Source organism: Sebastes umbrosus, chromosome 1 (genome assembly GCF_015220745.1).
Source record: "Sebastes umbrosus isolate fSebUmb1 chromosome 1, fSebUmb1.pri, whole genome shotgun sequence".
Lineage (NCBI taxonomy): Eukaryota > Metazoa > Chordata > Actinopteri > Perciformes > Sebastidae > Sebastes > Sebastes umbrosus.
In genome coordinates, this window is record NC_051269.1 from 6,769,220 (window position 1) to 6,779,587 (window position 10,368).

Below are 10,368 nucleotides of genomic sequence, written 5' to 3' on the forward strand. Positions count from 1 at the left end.
TCTACTGTTGACCTGCTATCTCCCCCTAAAGACCCCCTAGACCCCCCTAAGACTAAAACGGGTCTATTGTGGGTCTCAGGGGGTTAAATGCTTGCTATTTAGGACAGTAGAGTTGTTCTGAAACAATCAATCAATTAGTTGATTGATAGTAAAACCAGCTGTAAGTCATTTATGAAGCAAAAAAAGCCAATATTCACTGGTTTCAGCCTCTCAAACGGGATGATTTGCTTCTTTGGTGAGGTTTGCATCTCTATAAACTGGATATCTTTGAGGTTTGGACCGTTGGTCAGACAGAAGAAGCATTTTAGAGACTTCTTTGTAGGCTTTGGGGAATTGTTTTGGGTTGCCAGGTAGTGAAAATCCATCCCCTTTATTCGACAATGATGCTGGTAACCTTATTTGTTTCTCACTTGCTAATAAGCCATCAAGTCTGCAATTGTAAATGTTCAGTAAGTTGTTAATAAACAGGTTTATAAACCAAATTCTCTGCAACTTTTCCAAAAGTTAACTGGTCAAAAAAAAGTTGGGGTAATTAATAAAAACAAAAAGCAAGAGTCCTGCTGGAGGATGAACACTAAATGACAACCTAAATGTTTTTATGAATGGCTTATAACTGATCTATAACCATTAGTAAATTACTTATTAACTCATTGATGACATGACCAGTTATAAAACTAGACTGTGAGGGAGGATTTTGTCCATCTTGGTCACTCCCTGCTTCGAGTATATAACCTCTAAATGTTTTGGCTGGTTTAGTTCTTGTGACAGATTGATGTCCTTTATTTTGGGGATCTGGTTTTGGTATAAAGTTTATTTACTTGTCAATAATTCAGCTGGTCTGTGGAGTTGTGTTATATTGTCTGGTTTTTAACTCGAGGTGGAAAATATCGAGATTCTTATCTTCTAAGACTCTGAAATCGATTCACAACTTCCAAAAATCGATTTGTAAAAAAAGAAGCTAGATGTTGCTGCTGATGGACATTAATCCTACACACTAAGTCAGAGTTGTGTCGAGCATTATTGTGTTTATTTGTTGAGAAATCACACAGTTTTACGTTGTCAGTTTGTGTACAAATTATTTTTGAAAATGGCAAGTTTCTTAGAAATTGAAGCCGACACATTTCATTCATGTAACAGGCAGCTTTTCTTTTTTTTTTTGTGTTATTGTTGAAGTCACTGAGAATTGAGAAATATTAAAAACATGTAATGTTTATTTGTGCAAGTTTAGCATGAATAAATGTTACCTTTTGCCTGTAGGTCTGTCCTTCACCAAAGAAATTCTTAATCGACTAACACTAACATACAATTTAGTCGACTAATCGATTAGTTGATTTAGTTGATTAGTTGAGTTTCTGCACAAAAGACACCACTTTAAATCTGGTGTTTACCAGAGATGTGCTCATTAGTTTCTTGAAATAAGTCATTCAGCATGAAAAAAAGCATAAAAAACGAGTAATCGACTATAGAAATCTTCTTCATGCCTTTATTAGTGAGCAGTGGCCTCGAGTAGATCCCAGATGAGCCCCTTTATGGACTGAATCCAGAACCGATTTCGAATCAAATCGTGTGACACAGAAAGATTCATAGCTTTAACCCACTTGTGTCGTACAGACTGAGACTAACTGTCGTCTTTGTGTTGATCATGTGCAGGTTATGAAGGAGATATTTGACTGTTTTATTGATCTAATGTGTATCTAACGTAGTGTGTGTGTGAGCTGGTCAGTGTTGTGAAGTCTCATCGGTCTGGTTTTTAAAAGTGGTTTCAGAGGAACTAAACAGAATCACGTGTTGAAGGTTGACTTCATTAAAAAGGTTATGAAAGAGTTACAGAATCAGCTGACTGTCTGTGTGTCTCGTCATGTTGTGTAATGGTTAGCTGGTCAGAGGAACACAACACACGACCAGACTGTGAGAACTGGTGTGAACCGTCTGGAAACCAGTCTGCTGCTTTATGCTCTCCTGTCTGACTCGGTCCTGACCTCGGCCTGCTCCCTGAGAGGAAAAAGTGTGAGAAAGTGCTCAGTGTGTGTGTGTGTGTGTGTGTGTGTGTGTGTTGGTGGGGGTGGTGGATGCAGGAGGACGGGGTGGGGGTGCGGGGGGATGGTGTCAGAGCAGACTGCCTCTAAACAAAGCTATCCCTGTGTGTCTGTCTGCTCTCGTCTGGCTCTGTGTGACCTCTACATCAGGACTACATCTCTGTCTGGACTGAAAACATTTATTTTCTCTCCCTCACAACACCGAAACATCCAAACCTCGTTGTTGAAATGACTCCTTACAGTTAAAGTATTACTGGTCACAGTAGGGCTAGTGTGTAGCCTAATATATTTATATATTATATTATTTATTAACTGAATTTAAAAAAAATGTTGTATCACTATATCAAATGAAAACGCCCAAACACACTGAAGTCGATAAGTGTGTTAGTTCTCAACACATAATTAATCTCTAACTAGTAGAGTTATAAGATTTCACTCCTAGACACTACGGCAGCATAAATATCCTATAATGCAACGCGGCAGTAACAACAACGTTCATAAATTCATTTAACTGTAAGTATAAGATTTCACTTTGCTAGGCGTAATATATATTTTAACCGGCAAGAAGGCTCTCAGGAAGTGACGACATACATTGCAGCTCAGTGCGTCTGAAAAGATTCATACTACTGTTTATATATACACAAAAGTATGTTGAACGATAGTACACACGTTGAGTTTGTAGTGCACAGTGTGCGATTTCGGACGAAGTCACGAGCTTTAAGTTTTCAGAATTGTGTGCGCAGTTCCATACAGCATTTTTACTGGGAATGTCACCACAGACTCACAGTTCATAATACTGCAAATATATAGATATTGTAATACTTCATCAATGTTCCACAGCCTCAATCACCGTTGTGATACCTCCTTCTGTTGTAGTGACTTAACAGACATTTATTTAAATCTGTGAGATTATTACTTCTTGAATATATCTGAGATTTGGACTGTTGGTCGGACACAACGAGTCATATGAAGATAGACTAAAGGATGAATTGATTTTTGCTCACATATGAACAATTTTCCCTACGTCGTTTGACGGGTTTTAATACAAATGTGAAAAGAGTAATATTCATTTATAGATTATGCTTTTATTTCTCTCTCTTTTCAGTCTTGTGTGACAGTATATTGCTTCAGGTGAATGTGTCATGTCAAGCATAAAAAAATACAGCAGAAGTGAAAACTCATACATATACATACATACATACATACATATACACATATGTACAATGTGTTTATACATGTGAGATTTGACCTGTGACATTTTTTGTAAAACACATACTGTAAATAAGGTGTCACAGTGCGTAATCGTTTTTTTTTTTATTTAATGATTTATCTGAAGTGGTTTTCCTTCATTTTCATCTGATTTTTGTTCTGTTTCTTTATATTAATTATTATTCTAAAACATTTATATTGTACATATAGGACATTGCGTGTATTTTTATTGTATGCACAAAGGCAATTAAGCATTTTGTTAAAGTTTATTATTTCAGGTTAAGAAAGAAAAGTTACACACAAGTGTTTTACTGCCTTATATTTTAAAAGCAGTGAGCTATATATATATATATATATATATATATATAATGAATGAAGTGTTTTTGCTTTGCACTGTACAAGATATTCTGACCTTTAGTCTGTCAAGTATGAGTCAAGATCCAACATCCTACACTTCCCATAATGCAACTGGATACAGCCTTTTTCACTAGGCTCCCCCTGCCTGGGAAATACCCATGTTTTGCAAATTCCATGCCCGGTCCTGTGTTTAAAAATCTGTAGTGTAGTCCATAACCCTGATGACATCACTATGACATCATCGGGGTTATTATTATTTTTATCTGAGTAGTTAGTAGGACTAACCACGCCGAGCGAGCCGATCCTGATGTTTATCTCTGTTATGTCGTTGCAGCCCAGCTGGAGTTCGTCCAGATCCTGGTGATCGTGGTGGTGATGATGGTGATGGTGGTGGTCATCACTTGTCTGCTGAACCACTACCGCCTATCAGCTCGCTCCCTCCTCTCCAGACACGCCCCCGCACGCAGGAGACACCTGCCGTTGGCCAATGTGAGTCAAACGTTTGTGACAGATGTAAATAAAATGTCATTTATCCTCACATATACTCTCACATATCTGATCAGAAATATACATAAACAATGAATTGATCAGGTAAATGACAGCTGTTGTTGCCTGTTGGGCTGCAGTTTGCCATGTTATGATTTGAGTATATTTTTTATGCTAAATGCAGTACCTGTGAGGGTTTCTGGACAATATCTGTCATTGTTTTGTGTTGATAATTGATTTCCAATAATAAATATATACATACATTTTGCACAAAGCAGCATATTTGTCCACTCCCATGTTGATAAGAGTATTAAATACTTGATAAATCTCCCTCTAAGGTACATTTTGAACAGTTGGTGTGATTAATCACGATTAAATATTTGAATCGATTGACAGCCCTATCTGAAATATCACTATAGAAACATATAAAATAACTTGACATGCCTCAGTGAAAACATCAGACGTCCTACAGTTGTTAACGAGAGATAGAATCAGAAGAAAAGCAGAGTTTGAGGAGCGCTGAGTGACTCCATGTGATCACAGTGATTAAACACCGCTGCAGGCTAACGCTAACACACTGACTCATTCCTTCATTAAAGGGCCGCAGCGGCTCGCAACTACTATTTCAAGACACACACACACACACACACACACACACACACACACACACACATACGCTGACTTACACTTGCAGCTTCTCCAAACATATGACTTCACTTGTGCTTCCTGAATCACCTGCTACTGAATCACTGATGTGTGTGTGGCTCCAGTCTACAAGTAAGATATGAGTAAAGGATGAAGCACACACACACACATACACACACACACACACACAGATAGATAGAGCTGATAAGCTCAGGGGAGTCATTGTCCCAGTTAATTTGGATTAGCAGACAGACACACTGACACACATACAGTCAGTCAGTCAGAGAACAAAACACCTGCAACTAAAGTTCCTTCCAGACGTTTTTAGAGCTGCTTTTGTCGTCTTACTGCGAGGCATCGAGACACAACTGATATCAGATTATTTCCACAACAGTGTGTGTTCACTGTGTAACTTTGTTAATCTACATTACACGGGCAATATGTCACAAGATTTGCAAAAAAAAAAGATGCTGCAGTAAGAGCTACATGATTCACTGAGACATAAAGACTTTATGACAATGTGAGGACATTTTAAATGTTTGTTGAACAGCAGCGGAGCCCTCTAGTGGACAAAACGTTCATCAAACCATAAAAAAACAACAGAACTTCATGTACACAAAATCTAAACATGTTTGTATTTTTGTGATTAATAGTTAATCATGATTAATCTCAAATTAATCGCATATTTTTTATCTGTTCTAAATGTACCTTAAAGGGAGATTTGTCCAGTATTTAATACTCTTCTCTGGGAGTGGACAAATATGCTGCTTTATGCAGTGGCGACACAAAGAAGGGTGCTTAATAATATAAACGTCACACTAAAATTGCTTAATTTTAAAACATAGTTTTGACTGACACCGTGCAACATACAACAGAAAATAAACATAGAGTTAGATCTGTATTGACGCAGCTTATTCGACAGCTTTTAAAACAAGATATTAACCCTTGTAATATATCATTTACTGTACAGTTTTAAAATGGTATCATTTTGAAGACCTGATATATATATATGTCTGTTGGTTGGCTCATACTTTCTGTCATTATGAAACATAATGACAACAAAAAGGTTCAATAAATATATTTTTGAAATACTAACTTCTAAAATAAGTATCAACAGGAGTGTATAGTAGAGACTTAATAGCATATATAGAACTGTATAGTATGCTGTTATTATCAGTTTTATTTAAATGAGCTTTATTTACATGGAATAAAATACAGTATTTGCTGCCAAAGCACAAGAATGGAAGACAGGTATAAATAGTACTAAATATACATGTGACTCTTTAGGTAAATGGGTTTAAATCAGAGTGGAATGACTCAATAGATGCTCTCTGTCTCTCAGGAGGGAAGTCTGTGGTCTTCTGAGGGAACGGGGACCAACGCTGGTCTAACTGAGGTGAGTCGAGTAACATTTAGAACTGAGTGTATAACAGCTCAGTTTAATGTCATACAGTGTGACTAATGTGATGTCATTCCTCGCCACAGCACCAGGTGTACAACCCTCGCCCTCCAGACAGAGGGGTTCCCTCGTCCTACCTACAGCGGGAGCCCCAGCACGCCCAGTCCCAGTCCCAGTCCCAGTCCCAGTCCCAGTCCCTGCCTCCGCTCCAGTCCCAGCGCTTCCAGCACACGTACGCTCCGAGTCGCTTCCAGCCGACATATCCCTACCTGCCCCAGAGCCTCATCGATCTCCCCCCCACCATCTGCCTGTCGGACGGGGAGGAGCCGCCGCCCTACCAGGGCCCCTGCACCCTGCAGCTCCGAGACCCGGAGCAACAGATGGAGCTGAACCGCGAGTCGGTCAGAGCGCCGCCCAACCGAACCGTGTTCGACTCGCACCCCATCCACCCATCCAGCTCCTGTCTGCACGCCAGGTAACTGTTGTCTATGTCTTCATCTCACTGTTTATAGACACACTGGGTCGAACTCCAGTATTTATAACAATGTTCTTGATGTAGTAGTTCGGGTGTTTTGAAGTGGGGTTGTATGAGGTCCTTATCCATAGTAGGTGTATTACTTAGAGTAGATGATGGTCGGTGTGCCCCCAGTACTGGCACCGGAACAAAGCAGTACAGTGTTGTGGACGGGGACGGCACACAAACATATTTCAGCCACTTAAAAGAAAGGCTCACCTAAAAAAAAGATTATATCAGTTTAAGTGTACGCTGTATTTAGAATATTCACCGATGGCGAACTGAACTGAAAGTGAAACGTACCTATACTGTTTATAGTCGCCTTGGGTGCCACTTTCTGGGGGGCGCTGGTCACCCTCTCAAAAAACACCAAAATCCAAATTTTGCATAGGGCACCAAAAGGGCTAGAGCCAACCCTGTGAGTAATACACCTACTATGGATGAGGAACTCATACAACCCCCTTCAAAACACCCGTACTATCCCTTTAACGTCAGTAAACATGACAAGAAGTGTCCGTTCCTCATCCTGATATTGATTCAAGCGGTGCTTGTTTACTGTGTGAATGAAGCCGTACGCAAGTTGTAGCCGCCCGCAAAGGCAATCGTCAGTAGTTCCAGGTTTCATTAGAAGGCCCCACACTTTTTTAGAGCTAAGAACTAAATTTAAACATTGGTTCCATTGGAAAAAATGTCAAGTATGGTTCCTAAAATGGTTCCTGGGTTCCTGGAAAATTTCCTGCGATGAAAACCGTGTTGGAACAGTGTTCAAACATCTGGATGCTTCAGCCCTACTTTTCTTTGTAACCCTAAAGCTATGTTCACAGTACCAGCGGCAAAAGCAACAAAACGGTCAGCGTGGCCTGCTACATTGTCGCAGAGTCTCCGCTGAAGTGTTGAGTGTTGAGACCAGCTCAACTTTATTCGCAGTGCGCCACGCCCGTCATGCGACAACAAGAGTCACCATGTCACCGGCTTCCGTTGAAAATGACTTGTAGCCTGTTGCGGTGTCGCTCGTAGTGTGAACACAGCGTTACAGTCTGCCTGTTCCTCATTCTTCTGCCTCTACAGTTGTTTATTTGTCCTCCCATCGGTTTTATTTATGACCCGTGTTGTTTTGCGTCCAGTCTGCAGGCCCCTCCTCCTAGCGTCCACTCTGGCGTCAGCGTGCTCGGAGCCCAGGAGGCGTCGTCCCGCCACCAGAAGCAAGGCTCTCGAGTAGAAGGAGCTCCCCCGACCTACAGCGAGGTGATCGGCCACTACTACCACCCGACGTCCCACAACCATCGGACGGTGTCGTCCTCGCAAGCGCCGCCGTCCTTGTTCATACACGGCCTGCTCCGACCTCCGCCTCAGCAGCAAGGAAGCGTGGACAACAGGAACGCCAGGAATACGAAGGAGAAATCCCAGAAGCCCCAGCAGGTGTGACAGTACTGCCTCCTCATTCCTAGCCTGCGGGGAGGGGGGGAGAAAAGCCAGGATTTTGTCTGCTCGCCGCTTGGGAAGCGGTCAGTAGCACAATGAGGAACAACCTGGTGAATGTTTAAACGGTTTAAGGGCTGGTTCACGCTAGTTAGAAGACACGTGGTCAGTTTCACAGTTTTCCTGGATCGGGCTAGGACGGGGACGCTTCACGTTAGGTAAGAACACCTGGATCACTCCTGCAGAGCACAGTCGCAGGAGAACATTTGGTACTTCCTGTTCCGCCGCTTCTTATTTCCTGTGTGAGGAGCGCTTCAGATGATGATGATGAAGGGCAGGAGGTGCACAAAGGGAAGGCTCCTTCTTCCCTCGTCCCTCCTCCACCAGACTGATCATTCATTATAAATATTTACTTGTTCTGTTTGTTTCTATACAACTTTTTGTGTTTGTTTGTTCGTCTTTTTCGCGCTTACAAAAAAAATCTTTCTATCCAGGCAAATGGCGAAACGTTGCAATCTTCTTGGTACTTCCAGGTTTTTGTTTTCTAGTGATACTCCCCCCCCTCGCTGCTTTGACTCCATTTATTCACGACTGCACAGTAACCAACGTTGGCAGTGACTCCTGCACCCGGCTTTAGCTGTATCACTGGGACATGTTGGCACGGTAGAGTTTAGGTTTAGTTAGCGTTAGCTCGGTCGTAGCACAGTGCTGAAAGTCCTCGAGCTAAACGTTCTGCCTTATAACGACCAACCGGTGCAGGAGTTGTCGCTAAAAATCCTTTTTTTTTTTGATTTGATGTTTTCTAAAGAAGGTTTGCACAAGACTGTTCACCACAGAAAAAGAAAGAAATCCGCAATATGATTGATGAGAGAGAAAACAGAAAGTAGGGGGTATCTTTTCTAAACTTGATAGATTTGTGTTTTTACATGTTGTCTAGTTTTAGAAAAAAGAAACATCATTAATGTGTTGGGGTGCCAACTTTCATCTTTTGCTACATACATGTATTATGAGTACACACACACGCATGTATGCAAACCGAGAGCGAACTTAAAAGCACGAATTTAGAGTTATTTATATAAATGCTGAAAAGAATTGCACTATTTTTTTAGTATGCGCAGATGGAACGTGTGAGAGAGACTTTTATTGTGAAGGAGCTCTGTCTATTGAGGCATGAACAGATGGAGAAAAAAAAACCCTAGGGGGACTCATTAGAGGGTCGGAACAACGCGGTGCACAGCGGCCAGTATCACGATAACATATCAGGGGGGAGAATCTGACGTCGGCCCGACGGACTCGGATCCACCGTTACTGTACCATTGATATAAAAAAAGAAATAAATCCCTCGCTTATGCAAATGTCCGAGTCCCGCGAGCCGACAACGAGTCAGCATTCAAACCTGTGGGCCCAATCAGAAACTCTGCTCGTAGCGCTCTCTCATCCGATTGGTCGAATCGTTAGCCAATCCCAAAGCTGGCTGTCGAGTTCGCTCACGTTGATCGGACTTTTTGTCACAGCGAACAAACGTCCGAACTAATCACGACAATGTGTAATGTAACGGTAGAGTAGAGCTAGTTTTTAAATCCCGCTGTGTGTTCTTTTATTTTTGTTCATCGGGTGAAAAGAGAGAGAGAGACAGTGACACCTAACGTCTCCTCTGTAGTGAGGAAGGAAGCCATGTCGCCCTACAGGCCCCTCAATGAGTGATACGCTGACTGTGCACCGCTGTGGCCGCTCACACATATACATGCACGCATTAAATGTGCATCTTTCAACACTCACACAGCCCCCCCTCTGGTGAGTCCATCACTGTTGCAGCATCTCTGAGCACTTTACTGCACCAGGAACGAGACAACAATCTTCTGTCAGCCAGCGGCAGCCGATAAAACTTTTAAACGTACGATAGAACCCTTTAATATTCTAGCTTAGACTCCCCAACCTTTAGAGACACACTGGTAAAAGATGCAAAGAGTTGTGCTCCAAAAACTTTAACCATCCTTCAACTGGAAAACTAATTATAACCTGGAACCATCGATTCATCCTTCTGAAGTCTGGGCTGGGTGTCGTTTACCAGTAACACAGTTTCAGTACCGGCAACGACATTTTAGATATCTGCAGAAATCTTCTTTTAATTTCTCAAATGTTAAATGTTCTTTAGACAAGCAGAACTTTAGTTAAATAAAATAATAATTGGTAAAACTTTTATTTAAATCAGGAACTATCTCATCAAAGAAGAAGTAAATAAGATCATGAATGTGACCAGACAGTTTCAATACTCTGTGCTGAGCACGAGGGCTGCAAGTAAC

At 41.5% G+C, this 10,368-nt stretch overlaps 1 protein-coding gene across 2 annotated transcripts in view; it reads left to right on the forward strand.

Annotated features, from left to right (window-relative positions):
- The window catches only part of pmepa1 (prostate transmembrane protein, androgen induced 1), a 44,789-nt gene extending 35,635 nt beyond the window's left edge, over positions 1-9,154 (forward strand). For both annotated transcript variants that reach the window (XM_037765732.1, XM_037765741.1), the window contains exons 2-5: positions 3,937-4,091; positions 6,076-6,129; positions 6,219-6,607; positions 7,771-9,154. In XM_037765732.1, the coding sequence (XP_037621660.1) occupies positions 3,937-4,091; positions 6,076-6,129; positions 6,219-6,607; positions 7,771-8,071 (899 nt within the window). In that variant the 3' untranslated portion in view covers positions 8,072-9,154. The remainder of the gene's footprint in view (positions 1-3,936; positions 4,092-6,075; positions 6,130-6,218; positions 6,608-7,770) is intronic.
- The last annotated feature ends 1,214 nt before the right edge of the window (positions 9,155-10,368 follow it).